The sequence below is a fragment of the Neophocaena asiaeorientalis genome, unplaced genomic scaffold (assembly GCF_003031525.2).
Source record: "Neophocaena asiaeorientalis asiaeorientalis breed wild unplaced genomic scaffold, Neophocaena_asiaeorientalis_V1.1 scaffold119, whole genome shotgun sequence".
Lineage (NCBI taxonomy): Eukaryota > Metazoa > Chordata > Mammalia > Artiodactyla > Phocoenidae > Neophocaena > Neophocaena asiaeorientalis.
The window spans coordinates 3167864-3182729 of NW_020175821.1; the positions used below are offsets into that span (position 1 = coordinate 3167864).

The 14866-nt window shown below is 40.4% G+C and overlaps 1 protein-coding gene across 3 annotated transcripts in view; it reads right to left on the minus strand.

Annotated features, from left to right (window-relative positions):
• Window positions 1-14175, minus strand: part of RAD51 (RAD51 recombinase) — a 34137-nt gene extending 19962 nt beyond the window's left edge. Inside the window, exons 1-3 of one of the 3 annotated variants that reach the window (XM_024732497.1) lie at window positions 14025-14086; window positions 10221-10323; window positions 6583-6720 (exon numbers count right to left, since the gene is read on the minus strand). In XM_024732497.1, the coding sequence (XP_024588265.1) occupies window positions 6583-6720; window positions 10221-10307 (225 nt within the window). In that variant the 5' untranslated portion in view covers window positions 10308-10323; window positions 14025-14086. Of the gene's footprint in view, window positions 1-6582; window positions 6721-10220; window positions 10324-13578; window positions 13700-13923 lie in introns of those variants that run through there. The other 2 variants (XM_024732498.1, XM_024732496.1) reach the window with 2 other exon arrangements.
• Window positions 14176-14866: the final 691 nt, after the last annotated feature.

Sequence of the window (14866 nt, forward strand, 5' to 3'; positions counted from 1 at the left end):
AGCAAGTTGAGATTAAACTTGTAATTTAAAAACTTTCCACAAAGGGAGAAAACCAGTAAATAGCTGAATCGTGGGTTTGCATTATTCTCTAAACTTCTCTATATGCTTAATACTTCACTTGAAAACTCCTTACAATGTTTATATTATAGTTGTTGCAGAACCAAATGGTGTGCTAGAAATACAATTCCTTCACTAAGCTTCCAATGTTAACAACCAATGTCTCTCAAAGGTTTCTGTCAAATTCAAATGAATTCTTTTTTATATGCCACTAGTTTCAAAATCATGCTCCATTTTACCTTGATTTTATATCTGAGGAATGTCTTTCTCTAGTATTCTCTGACTTTATCATTTCTCAAATTTTCCAACCTCTCAATCTTACTAGGTATTCTGCTAATCCTTTTCCCCCCTGAAGGTATCCTTTTCTTCTGCAAATGGGGCTATCTGCTCTCCAGGCTATCTACTGTCCAGGGCTTTCCTTCACTGACTATTTGAGTTGGAGTCTCTCCAACCTAGATCCTATGTTTCCTGCCCTCATTTTAGTAAAGTATAACCTCAAGTAACTTCCTAAGAAAGAATAGGATGAGAGAAAAATGTTCTGAATTCTTGTATTTCTGAAAATGTTGTATTCTGCTCTAACACTGGGTGAATAATATTGCTACAAATAGAATTCTAGGTTTAAAATTATTTACCCTCAGAATTTTGAAGGCACTGCTCTACTAGCTTCTACCATCCAGATTTCTAATAAGAAATGTGCTATCTTTTTGATTTTTGTTCCTTTAGAGGTCACTTACGTTTTTCTCTGAAATCTTTCAGAATCTTCTCCTTATAATTGGTATACTGAAAATTTCACACTGAGGAGTCTAGGTGTGCGTCTTTGACACTCTGTGGGGCCTTAGACTTCTGCTTCCCTTTAGCTCTGGGAAATCTTGTATTATTTCTTTGAGAATTTTCTTTCCTTCTTTTTTCCTATAACTTTTACTAATCTTCAGGATGAATGAAAATTAGAAAATAAAAATACTAAAGAGAAGGGATAAGAACTATAAACCAATATTTAACTCTAGTTAATATATGCTAAAATATTTAGGGGGAAGTGTACTGACATCTACAACTGTCTTCGAAAAGCATAAAAAAAATCCCAGATGGACTGATGGCTGGATAGAGAGATAAAAAAGTATATTAAAATGTTAATAGCAGTGTCTAGGTGGTGGATAAATTAGTGTTCATTGTAACATTCTTTCAACTTCCCAGTAAGTTCAAAAATTTTAATCAAAAATGTGAAGGAAAAAAACCAAACTCATAGGAGATGTTTTCCCTTCTTGTCATTTTAAGCTCGACATTTTCTAGTCTATGAGCTCTTAAAGGAACAGATTATAACCAAAGTGAAATCTGAAGTAAAAACCATGCCAACTGCCTAATCTGGCAGAACTTGACTTCTATTATTTTGTTTATATAAGCTTGCTTTCATCTGTCTTAAATCTGTAGGAGTTTTCAATGTCTGACAAGGAGTTTTTTATGTCTGACAAGGCATAAGCAAAGGTCAGGATTTGTTCAGTCACAAAAACAGATGCCCAGAAATCAGCAACATATAGACTTTAGGGACACCTACTGGCTTAATATCACAATCTTTCAAAGAGGCATTAGGTATTCAGAATTCTTACTTATTCAATTAAGTCACCACTTCAACAATTTATTTGAGCAATCCAATAAATGACAACTTCATACTTCATGGATGGCAACATCTTTAAGGGTTTAAATTAAGAATTACTTATAATTTTTGAGCCCACTGAATTAATACTATAAAATAACAGTGCTTAAAAATTCAAAGCTCGGGGCTTCCCTGATGGTGCGGTGGTTGAGAGTCCACCTGCCGATGCAGGAGACACGGGTTCGTGCCCTGGTCCAGGAAGATCCCACATGCCACAGAGCAGCTGGGCCCGTGAGCCATGGCCGCTGAGCCTGCGCGTCCGGAGCCTGTGCTCCGCAGTGGGAGAGGCCACAGCAGTGAGAGGCCCGTGGGCCGCCAAAAAAAAAAAAAAAAAAAAAAAAATCAAAGCTCTTAGTATGATACACAATAAAACAGAATTTACTGGGTTGTATATATATTATTATATGGTATTAAATAAATCTCAGATATTGTCCATCTGACTAGGTTATGTGGCAGAACTACATGTACTGAAGCTGTAGGATGCATTTTTTGAAGATTCTTTAGCGTTTGAAGATTATTTTTCATAGAAAATTTCTGTATAACAATAGTCAACACAAACTATAAATATATAATTTTATAAATTAAATACTTGCTTTGCACTACAGAAAACTCCAAGAGTAAAGATAAACTCTGTAACAACATACAAGCGTACTTCATTTTATTGCCCTTCATTTTATTGTGCTTCACAGATACTGCGTTTTACAAATTGAAGGTTTGTGGCAACCCTGTGTTGAGCAAGTCTATATGCACCATTTTTCCAAAAGCATTTGCTCTCTTCATGTCTCTGTGTCACATTTTGGTAATTCTCACAGTATTTCAAACTTTTTCATTATTATTACATTTGTAATGGTGATCTGTGGTCAGTCGTCTTTGATGTTACTATAATTGTTTTGGGCTGCCAAAAACCACGCCTATATAAGACTGAACTTAATTGATAAATGTTTTGTGTGTTCTGACTGCTCCACCCACTGGCAATTCCCCCATCTTCCCTCTCCTCAGGCCTCCCTATTCCTTGAGACACAACAATATTGAAATTAGGCCAATTAATAACCCTACAGTGGCCTCTAAGTGAAGTTAGAGGAGGAAAGGAGTGAAGTTGCACATCTCTCACTTTAAATAAAAAACTAGAAATGATTAAGCTTGGTGAGGAAGGCATGTCGAAAGCTGAAATAGGCCGAAAGCGAGGCATCTTGTGCCAAACTGTTAGCCAAGTTGTGAATGCAAAGGAAGTTCTTGCAGGAAATTAAAAGTGCTACTCCAGTGAACACATGAATGGTAAGAAAGAGAAACAGCGTTACTGCTGACATGGAAAAAATTTTAGTAGTTTGGGTAGAAGATCAAAGCAGCCACAACATTCCCTTTAGCCAAAGCCTAATCCAGAGCAAGACCCTACTCTCTTCAACTCAGTGAAGGCTGAGGGAGGTGAGGAAGCCGCAGAAGAGAAGTGTGAAGCTAGCAGAGGTTGGTTCATAAGGTTTAAGGAAAGAAGCCATCTCCATAACATTCAAGAGCAAGGTGAAGCAGCAAGTGCTGATGTAGAAGCTGCAGCAAGTTATCCATAAGATCTAGCTAAGATAATGAATGAATCTGGCTACCCTAAACAACAGACTTTCAATGTAGACGAAATGGTCTTATATTGGAAGAAGCCATTGAGGACTTTCATAGCTACAGAAGAGAAGTCAATGCCTGGCTTCAAAGTTTCAATGGACCAGTTGACTCTCATTTTAGGGGCTAATGCCACTGGTGACTTTAAGTTGAAGCCAATGTTCATTTACCATTCTGAAAATCCTAGGGCCCTTAAGAATTATGCTAAATCTATTCTGCTTGTGCTCTATAAATGCAATGACAAAGTCTGGATGATGGCACATCAGTTTACAACATGGTTTACTGAATATCTTAAACCCACTTTGAGACCTACTGCTTAGAAAAAAGATTCCTTTCAAATTTTATTGCTCATTGACAATGTACCAGGTCACCCAAGAGCTCTGATGGAGATGTACAATGAGATTTAATGTTGTTTTCATGCCTGCTAACACAACATCCATTCTGCACCCTGTGGATCAAGGAGTAATTTCACCTTTCAAGTCTTACTATTTAAGAAATACACCTTGTAAGGCTATAGTAGCCATAGATAGTGACTCCTCTGATGGATCTGGGCAGTCAGCTGAAAACCTTTTGAAAAGGATTCACTATTCTAGGTGCCATTATGAACATTCGTTAAAAAAAAAAAGTATATATATAAACAACAACATTCGTGGTTCATGGGAAAAGATCAAAATACCATTAAACAGAAGTCTCGAAGAAGTTGATTCTTACCCTCATGGTGACTCTAACAGGTTCAAGACTTCAACAGAGGAAGTAAATACAGATGTGGTAGAAAAAACAAGTGAGACAGGCTGGGACCTGGGACCCTTTGCTGCAGTGCTGCAATGCTTGCACCTGGACACACCTCTCCTTGAGCAACAAAATACAAAGAAACTGTATGGGACAAAAAATAACTGTCTGCATGCGCAATTAGGGCAAATTCTGGACAAAACATACAAAGAGACCAAAAAACCCAACTGTCACTTTTGAAGAGCCTGGAGCAAAAGGAGGGTACTGCCATGCGCCCTACAAGAAACACGGACTAAGGGATGGGCAAACCACCTAAGCCACCCCTCCAGCCCGACGCCTGGACACACCCCTACCCTCACCCCACGTAAAGAACAAGCTCACCCCCACTCAGGGAGCGAGCAAGCAAAGGAGCCTGTTGTTTGTTCTCGCTCCCCCCTGCTGCAGCAGGGGCCCCAATAAAGCCTTGCCTGAATTTCTTGTCTGGCCTCTGATCAATTTCCATTGATTAAGAAGGCCAAGAACCCTGGTCGGTAACAAAAGAATGAGAAGTAGAGCTTGAAGGTGTGGCTGAAATGCTGCAGTGTCATGATAAAACTTTCATGGATGAGGAGTTTCTTCTTATGGATAAGCAAAGAGAGGTTTCTTAAGATAGAATCTACTCCTGGTAAAGATGCTGTGAAGACCCTGGTGAAATGACAACAAAAGATTTAGAACATGACATAAACTTGGTTGATAAAGCAGTGCCAGGGTCTGAGAGGATTGATTACCAATTTTGGAAAAATTTCTACGTGGGTAAAATGCTATCAAATAGCACTGCATATTACAGAGAAATCATTCATGAAAGGAAGAGTCAATCTACGTGGCAAACTTCACTGTTGTCTTATTTTAAGAAATTGCTGCAGCCCCCCCAGCCTTCAGCAACCACCACCCGGATCAGTCAGCAGCCACTGACATGGAGGCAAGACCCTCACAAGCAAAAAGACTACAAATCACTGAAGGCTCAGATGATGGTTAGCATTTTCTAGTAATGAAGTATTTTTAAATTAAGGTATGTACATTGTTTTTGTAGATATAATACTATTGTATACTTAATAGACTACAAAACAGTATAAACACAACTTATATACACTGGGAAACAACAAAATTCGTGGCGCTTTACTGCAATATTTGCTTTATTATGGTGGTCTGGAACCTAACCTGCTATTATCTCCAAGGTATAGCCTGTAAATACCAAAGGATAAGTGCATAAAATAAAATGTAATCACAGGGTATGAATGCTAAAGGAATATATGAAGCAAGAAAAATGAATAGTAGCTGTAAGACTTTGGAGGGAAATGAGAAAGGATCACAGTATATCAGGATGAAAATAATTGGATTCTAGTCTTAGTTCTGTGATTAACTGCATGGCTTTGGATAAATAATTGAATCACTGTGCCTAAGTTTCCTTATCTGTAAGACAGAGATAATACTGGTCCTGTCTTTCCCAGTGTCATTATGAAGGCTAAGTGAGAATACTGTATATATGAAAGGGATGGGATTTCAAAGTTAAAGTGCTATAAGGGAACTCTACTCAATATTCTATAATAACCTATATGGAAAAAGAATATGAAAAAGAGTGGATATATGTATATGAATCACTTAGCTGTACACCTGAAACACAACACTGTAAATCAACTATATGCCAATATAAAATAAAAATTCAATTAAAAAAAAGTTTTAAAAAGTTAAAGTGCTATATAATATAAAGGGTTATTAAGTTACTACCTCATTTAGGTTAAGCCAGTGAAATCACTTTTATGTCATTTATTTAGGTTAAAAAAAACAAGCGTATGATTCATAATCACATTTTTCCTTATTATTAAAGAATCTTGCTTATGACTACTTGACTAACAGATTATACACCCTGAGAGCCTAATTAACATGACTTTAATATTCAAGCAAAACAGCTTTTCTATTTAAATTAATACATGTTTATCATAGAAACTGTAGAAACTTCAGAAAATTGAGGCAAAAATAAAAACTGCTCACATTCTCACCATCCAGAAACAACGTTAATATTTTAGTGTATCTATCCCCAGTGTATGTGCTATACATATATAAAAACACACATTTTTAAAAACAAAAACATATATGCACACAAACATGTTTTGTTAACCTGCTTTCTTATATCAGTAATATTTTCCTATGTCAACGGATATTCTTTGAAACTATTTTTTGTGGCTGCATACTAATGAGTGTATTTCTAAGGCATGAAATCATAATATCCAGAATGATAAGGTACATACCACTCACTGCTGGTGGGAGTGCAAACTGGTAGTCAACTTAGCAATATTTATGTCATAACCTGTGATACTGCAATTCCCTAAGAAAAATCCCAATTTATGCAAGGAGGCACATACAAAGATAATCATCTGGTAATGCAGTCACTTCTGGAAAGGGGAAGAGGGTGACACAGGAGGGGTGGAAGGAGGAAGACCGTAGCCTTTCACTGTACGCCCTTTCGTACCACTACTGCCTCCCTCGGTCACACAAACAGTACTTACCAGAATTTTATCAGCTTTGGCTTCACTAATCCCCTTAATATTTATTAGCTCCTTCTTTGGTGCATAGGCAACAGCCTCCACAGTATGGAATCCAGCTTCTTCCAATTTCTTCACATCATTGGCATGTATGCCACATTGCTGCAAGTGAAGAAAACTGTGGATAAATTTAAGCTTTGATTCCCTCATCTGTCTAATGTGGTTATTTGTCCTACCTACTTCACAGAGCTCTTTTTAACTGTGATATTATATGCAAAAGCTTTGAAAAGTATGACCTAAAATTTGAGGCATTTAATAACAAATTATCAACCTATTCATTATCAAAACCAGTGGGGTTTTTTTTGAATTTTATTTATTTTTTATACAGCAGGTTCTTATTAGTTATCTATTTTATACATATTAGTGTATATATGCCAATCCCAATCTCCCAATTCATCCCACCACCACCACCACTTTCCCCCCTTGGTGTCCATGTTTGTTCTCTACACCTGTATGACAGTCTCTACATGTCTCTACAAATGACCCAATTTCATTCCTTTTTATGGCTGAGTAATATTCCATTGTATATATGTACCACATCTTTTTAAATTAAAAAAAAAATTCTTTTAATTTTATCTCTGGCTGCATTGGGTCTTCATTGCTGTGCGTGGGCTTTTCTCTGGTTGCAGCAAGCGGAGGCTACTCTTCGTTGTGGTGCGCAGGCTCCTCATTGCAGTGGCTCCTCTTGTTGTGGAGCACGGGCTCTAGCCACGCAGGCTTCAGTAGTTGTGGCACACGGGCTCAGTAGTTGTGGCTCGTGGACTCTAGAGGGCAGGCTCAGTTGTGGTGCATGGGCTCAGTTGCTCCGTGGCATGTGGGATCTTCCCGGACCAGGGCTCGAATCCGTGTCCCCTGCATTGGCAGGCGGATTCCTAACCACTGTACCACCAGGGAAGCCCCCACATCTTCTTTATCCATTCATCTGTCGATGGGCATTTAGGGTGCTTCCATGACCTGGCTATTGTAAATAGTGCTGCAATGAACTTTGGGGTGCATGTGAATCCTTTGTCTGTTGATTCGTTTGCAAATATTTTCTCCCATTTTGAGGGTTGTCTTTTCATCTTATTTGTAGCTTCTTCTGCTTTGCAAAAGCTTTTAAGTTTCATTAGGTCCCATTTGTTGTTTTTATTTCCATTACTCTAGGAGGTGGATCAAAAAAGATCTTGCTGTGATTTATGTCAGAGTGTTCTTCCTATGTTTTCCTCTAAGAGTTTTTTATAGTGTCCCGTCTTATATTTAGGTCTCTAATCAATTTTGAGTTTATTTTTGTGTATGGTGTTAGGGAGTGTTATTTCATTCTTTTACATGCAGCTGTCCAGTTTTCCCAGCACCACTTATTGAAGAGACTGTCTTTCCTCCACTGTATATCCTTGCCTCGTTTGTCATAGACTAGTTGACCATAGGTGCAGGGGTTTATCTCTGAGCTTTCTATCCTGTTCCATTGATCTATATTTCTGTTTTTGTGCCAGTACCATATTGTCTTGATTACTGTAGCTTTGTAGTATAGTCTGAAGTCAGGGAGCCTGATTCCTCCAGCTCTGTTTTTTTCCCTCAAGACTGCTTTGGCTATTCGGGGTCTTTTGTGTCTCCATACAAATTTTAAGATTTTTTTGTTCTAGTTCTGTAAAAAATGCCATTGGTAGTTTGATAGGGATTGCAGTGAATCTGTAGATTACTTTGGGTAGTATAGTCATTTTCACAATATTGATTCTTCCAATCCAAGAACATGGTATGTCTCTCAATCTGTTTGTGTCATCTTTGATTTCTTTCATCAGTGTCTTATAGTTTTCTGAGTAGAGGTCTTTTACCTCCTTAGGTAGGTTTATTCCTAGGTATTTTATTCTTTATGTTGCAATGGTGAATGGGATTGTTTCCTTAATTTCTCTTTCTAATCTTTCATTGTTAGTGTATAGGAATGCAAGAGATTTCTGTGCATAAATTTTGTATCCTGCAACTTTACCAAATTCATTGATTAGCTCTAGTAGTTTTCTGGTGGCATCTTTAGGATTCTCTATGTATAGTATCATGTCACCTGCAAACAGTGACAGTTTTACTTCTTCTTTTCCAATTTGTATTCCTTTTATTTCTTTTTCTCCTCTGACTGCCATGGCTAGGACTTCCAAAACTATGTTGAATAATAGTGGCAAGAGTGGACATCCTTGTCTTGTTCCTGATCTTAGAGGAAATGCTTTCAGTTTTTCACCACTGAGAATGATGTTTGCTGTGGGTTTGTCGTATATGGCCTTTATTATGTTGAGGTAGGTTCCCTCTATGCTCACTTTCTGGAGAGCAAAACCAGGAGTTTTAAACTAGCACTATGTATATTAAAATACACTCTTGTCATGAATTGGATTAAACCTGTAACTCTAAACCTTTTATGACTAGGATTCTAAATGAACTTTGAGACCCTGGGCCCTAAAAGCCCACTTTAAACATTTCCCAATGTTTTCCACATCAAGCACACATAAAAAAATATGTTTTACACTAAGCTGGGATAAACAGCTAAGACTGCCCCAGAGCTAAGTAAGGGAAGCATGTCTTAGCATAACCTTTTTGTAGCACAATGACTGGAAAGCTCTGTTTTAACAATTGATAGTAAAGATGGAGAAAACTACTTTTGATCAGGGATTTATATACCACTTCTCAAAAACAAACCACCCAAAGGCACTTCTTTCTCCCTATATACAAAGTCAGCTTTGATTTTTATTAGCCACCAAAACCATGACTTCTAGGACAGCATGAATTATTAGAGGGATGTGTATGTATCTGGGGGTCAGGGAAGGTTTGGGAGAGGGGAGAGAATAGTACCTGCCCATAGAAACCTGTCTGTTATTAATATTTAAGCAAAAAGCAACACATATGTGTGGGTATAAGGATGCTCACTGAAACCAAAAGTTATGACTCTGAATTTTCCAATGTTTATCACAGACCCGTTTAAGTAACTTCCAGAGAGTGGAAGCTTAGGGGGCAACGGGAGGAATATGCATAAGGAGACAGAAGAATGAAGGCTTTCTCAGCTTTTTATCCTGCTTCTTTCAGCCCAAGTCAAGTGCACTCACTCTGGGGCCTCTGTACAATGCACAGAAATAGTGCAAGGCCCCAGCTCTGGTGCTTGATGTTCTTGTGCAGAGTCTTGAACTTTCACAACGTAACCCCAAGCCCTTCTCTCTGCCTATGACAGCTGTCTTCCTAGTAACTTCAGCACAGATCGAGGTCAGTGGAGAGACATTGTTCCTCTCCCCTTCCTGCATAGCTGGCCCAGGCCATTGTAATTCCCTGGACAGTAATTTCATACTTAGTACAAATAGCAGAGACTCTACCATGGGATCATAGGGCTTCTTAGTTTCTGACATACAGCTCTAAGAAAGAAAAATGATAATGTAGTAGAAGAATTCTTGACAAAAAAAGAGATCTGGCCAGATGTGTTTAGCAACTGTCTTAAGCCTTTCCACAGAATCCTTGACAACCCTCCTGAAAACTCTAATTTGGATTTTGACCTTAGGTAGTAAACCAATGGTTTATGTAAAGGTTGTGATTTCTCCCAATAGGTAGAACAATCTTGTCCAGCATTATAATTCTAAAATTAACAACCAAGCACATACCTCTAATCGAGAAATAGGTTGTGGGCCAAAGCTCTCTTCTTCCACTGAAGTATCTGCGTTTGCTTCAAGCTGCATCTGCATAGCCATTACTTAGTGTTCAATACTGAAAAGTACAGATGGCCATCAGGAAGAACACTAGAGAAAGTACAGAGCTGCAAACATAGTTTTACAATAAATCTCTTTAAGAATTATTTGCTAGGCTTTTGGCTTAATCACTGACATACCCATGGCAGGAAAAAGAAAAAAAATCTCTCACCAGCCTTCCCTTTCACCTAGATAGCTGTATCAGAAAGACTTTAGGAGGGGCCAGCACTATCTTGCTTCTATAAAGTAGAACAGCTTGGACTCCCCTGGTGGTGCAGTGGTTAAGAATCCGCCTGCCAATGCAGAGGACACGGGTTCCATCCCTGGTCCGGGAACATCCAACACGCCGTGGAGCAACTAAGTCTGTCACCACAACTACTGTAGCCTTGGGTGCCCTAGAGCCCGCGCGCCGCAACTACTGAAGGCCACACACCTAGAGCCTGTGCTCCGCAACAAGAGAAGCCTGCGCTCCGCACAAGAGAAGCCCGCGTGCAGCAACGAAGACCTAACGCAGCCAAAAAATAAAATTAAAAAAAAAAAAAAAAGAGACGAACAGCTTAACTAGATCAACTATATCCCTCTGTTCCCCTGCTTTATATTCCTTAAGGATAGGGGCCAAGTCTCATTTATTTGTATACACCTCATGATACATGATAAATCTTAGGTACATCTTAGGTGTTTGGTAAATATCTGGCAAGTGGATGCAGACTTTCCAGAACTCTACTTTAAAAAAAAAAAAAAAAAAATCGATGAAAGGTTAAACTGTTTCAGTCCCATTGTTCCCCTCCAGAAAGCAGGGTTTTGGGGTGGTGGGACAGGAGTGAAACAAAGGTACAGAATAATTGCCATAAGCCTCCATTCCTGATAGAGAAACAATGGACTGAGATGAGAGAAGTATCCCCACCTTAGGCAAGGACGGCTTGCAGTCACACAGTTTGCTTCTAATAGAAGTGTATGAAATTTAAAGATCACCATTTTTTTTGGGAGTTCCCCAATGAGGGATCGAACCCGCACTCCCTGCATTAAAATCGCGGAGTCTTAACCACTGGACCACCAGGGAAGTCCCATAAAGATCACCATTTTAATCAATTCCAGACCTCACTGAATGCACAAATGAATAAATAACATGGAATTACCTTGCTCAGTTTGAAATCTTCCATATAAATATAAGGCCTATACCAAAGTCAGATTATTTTGATAGAGTTAAGACTGCTCAGGTTGAAAAGAATGAAGAACAAAAAGATTTCTATTATGAGGTATTAGTAAAAGCAAACAAGTTTTGATGGCCACAAGAATAAATGTACTTAAATCTGGACAATTTAACAAGCAAGATAAATTTAACTCAAAAGACAACAGATGGGCTTCCCCGGTGGCACAGTGGTTGAGAGTCTGCCTGCCAATGCAGGGGACATGGGTTCGTGCCCTGGTCCAGGAAGATCCCACAAAGAGCAACGAAGCACGTGTGCCACAACTACTGAGCCTGCATGCCACAACTACTGAAGCCTGCACACCTAGAGCCGGTGCTCCACAACGAGAAGCCACCACAGTGAGAAGCCCACGCATTACAATGAAGAGTAGCCCCCGCTCGCCACAACTAGAGAAAGGCTGTGCGCAGCAACAAAGACCCAACGCAGCCAAAAATAAATAAATAAAATTAACAGGAAAAAAAAAAATCTCCATTCTTAGAGACTTGACAGAAGACAACCATGTTCTTGATTGGTTCAGGTGTAGCTCTTAGATGGCATGTTTAGCATAATGTGAGTTTATGATAATTCCAAATATCAGAATCACCTGAATGCAGCTTAAATTTAAGTGTCTTCCTTCATAATTTATGAAAAAGATGGCTTGAACTGTATTCATATAGCAATAACCAAAAAGCAAAAGACTGAAAAACTAGACTGTATTTAAATTTAGAACTTCTATTCATCAAAAGACACCACTGTGAGAATGAAGTCAAATGATAGTGAGGGGAGAAAATATTTACCACATATATAACTGGTAACCAGAATATACAAAGAATTCCTTCAAATCAGCAAGACAGACAGACAACCCAATAGAAGAACAGGCAAGAGATCTGAACAAGCACTGCACAACAGAAGATACCCAAATGGCTAATAAACATATCAACAAATGCTCAACTTCATTAATGATCAGGAAAATTAAAATTAAAACCACAAGGTAGGGCTTCCCTGGTGGCGCAGTGGTTCAGAGTCTGCCTGCCAGTACAGGGGACACGGGTTCGAGCCCTGGTCTGGGAAGATCCCGCATGCCTCGGAGCAACTAGACCCGTGAGCCACAACTACTAAGCCTGCGCATCTGGAGCTTGTGCTCCGTAACAAGAGAGGCCGCGATAGTGAGAGGCCCGCCCACCGCGATGAAGAGTGCCCCCCCCACCCCGCTTGCTGCAACTAGAGAAAGCCCTTGTGCAGAAACGCAGACCCAACACAGCCAAAAATAAATAAATAATAATTAAAAAACCCCAACAAGGTAATAGCTAAAATTTAAAAGACCGACAATACTAAGTATTAGCAAACGTGTGGAACAACTAAACACTCGTTCACTGCTGGTTTGAGTGTAAATTGGACAACTTTAGAAAACTGGTATTAAATATGGAAGGTGAAGATAGGCAAACGCTATGACCCAGGAATTTCACTACTCTGTATTATTAACCCACTGAAAAGCATACACGTGTGCACCAAAATGTATACAGAAATATTCTTTCTCAGCAGCCTTTCTCATACAAGTTAAAACTAGAAACAATCCCGATATCCGCCACAGGTATAATGAATAAGGAATACAACATAGGAACAAGAAAGAACTGCTAAATGCAAAGACATTTACAAACCTGCAGACAAAATGTTGAGCAAAGGCAGACACAAATATATAGTCTTCCTTTATACAAAATTCAACAACGGGCAAAATTAGACAATGGTGTTAGTAGTCAACACTGTGGTTACCTCTGGGGAAAAGGGAGAGTATTAGAAAAGGGGGCACAAGGGAGGCTTCTTGGGTGCTGACAGACAGCATTCTATTTCTTGACCTGAGTGGTGATTACACAGATATATTCATTTTGTAATGATTCATGGAGCTGTAAACACTTTCGATCTGTGCATTTTTCTATTTGTATATTACACTTAAACAACAAATCTCACTAGAGATCATTCCCTAGACATCACTTGAACGGTCTTCCGCATTAAAAAACGCAAATACCTTACTGGCAACTGGAGGTGGGTACTCTGTAAGCCAAACTTTGTGTAACGGAAAGGGCACTCACCAGAAATCCGGCTCTAGCTTAAGAGCTGTGACTTTTAAGTCACTACACCTCTCTGGATCTTGGGCTTCCTCGCCTACGCCCATAAAGTGGATGTTGCAAGTGAAGGCCAGTAAGGTTCCTCCCAGCTCTAGAATGCGCTTCTATTTTCGCCACAATGAGCTCCGAGGGTCGGACTAGCCCGGGCACAACACTGCTCCGCCCCGCCCCGCCATATCCGAATTTTTTACTTGGCATGGAGGGGCCCCTAAGCCCGCTAAGGGAGCTGGGGCCCAAGTCTGGGTCCGGGTACGGGTTCGGGTCCGGCTTACGCGGTGGGAAGGGGCCAGGCCTGCGCCTCACACTCACCTCAGCCTGCAGCGTAACTCGCCCGGGCGGGCTGCGCGCTCCGACTACAGTCCGCCGGACCCGCGCGCGCCCGACCCCGGACGGACTGCAGACCCCCTCACCTGCACCCCACTTCTCTACGCCCTTGCTCCGGCCTTCTGCACGAAACCCCGGCGACTTTCAGCTCCTAACTACGCTCCTGGGGCGCGTCTCAGCTCTCTTCAGGCTGCGGTCTCAGGCGGCAGCACCCACTCCGTCTGCCGCCTTCGGAAATCCCGCCAAATCCTATTGGGCAGGGTCACGCCTGCGTCAACGTAACGTCTCCCCGCCCTTCTCGGGTCCGCCTCCCCGCCACTTCGGCTAGTCGTGAGGCCGAGATAGGCCGAAAGAACTTGACTTCGCAGGATGTTTTGGGTTCCCCTCTTGTTTTTCTCCCTTACGACTAATTCAAAATTTGGAAGTTGCGTCCTTCCTCCCTTTACCAGAGCGGGGACTACAACTCCCAAGAGGTAGTGGGCCGGTCCGAGACTACATCTCCCAATATGCACCGCGGGAGGGCGACGCAGCTTTAGCTCCTCACCACCTGTAGATAATAGCTAGGCTTTTCGGAACTCTTGATCTGTTTCTTAAGCATCTAAACTGGGGTATTTGACCCTTCAGGTTGCTTTGAACTCCAACTCAGTCAAATTCTGGAGCCAGGGGCTTTCTAGGCCCTTGTAGGTGGTGGAGCTGAGGACGCTCGAGTAGATGTATGAGGCTGGAACATAGAGCTAATAATGGAGGAGAGGAAGAAAGGACTGAAATATTAGTAAAGCTGTGGTACTTCATTGGAGATTTGCGGGACTCCAGAGGAAGGAGACATTGATTTTGAGAATGTAAATCTTATCGTGGTTAAAAGTTGATTACGGTTTTAAAGGTTGGGTAGGGTTTCCTGGGCGAAGAAGAGGAGATGAAAACATTATAA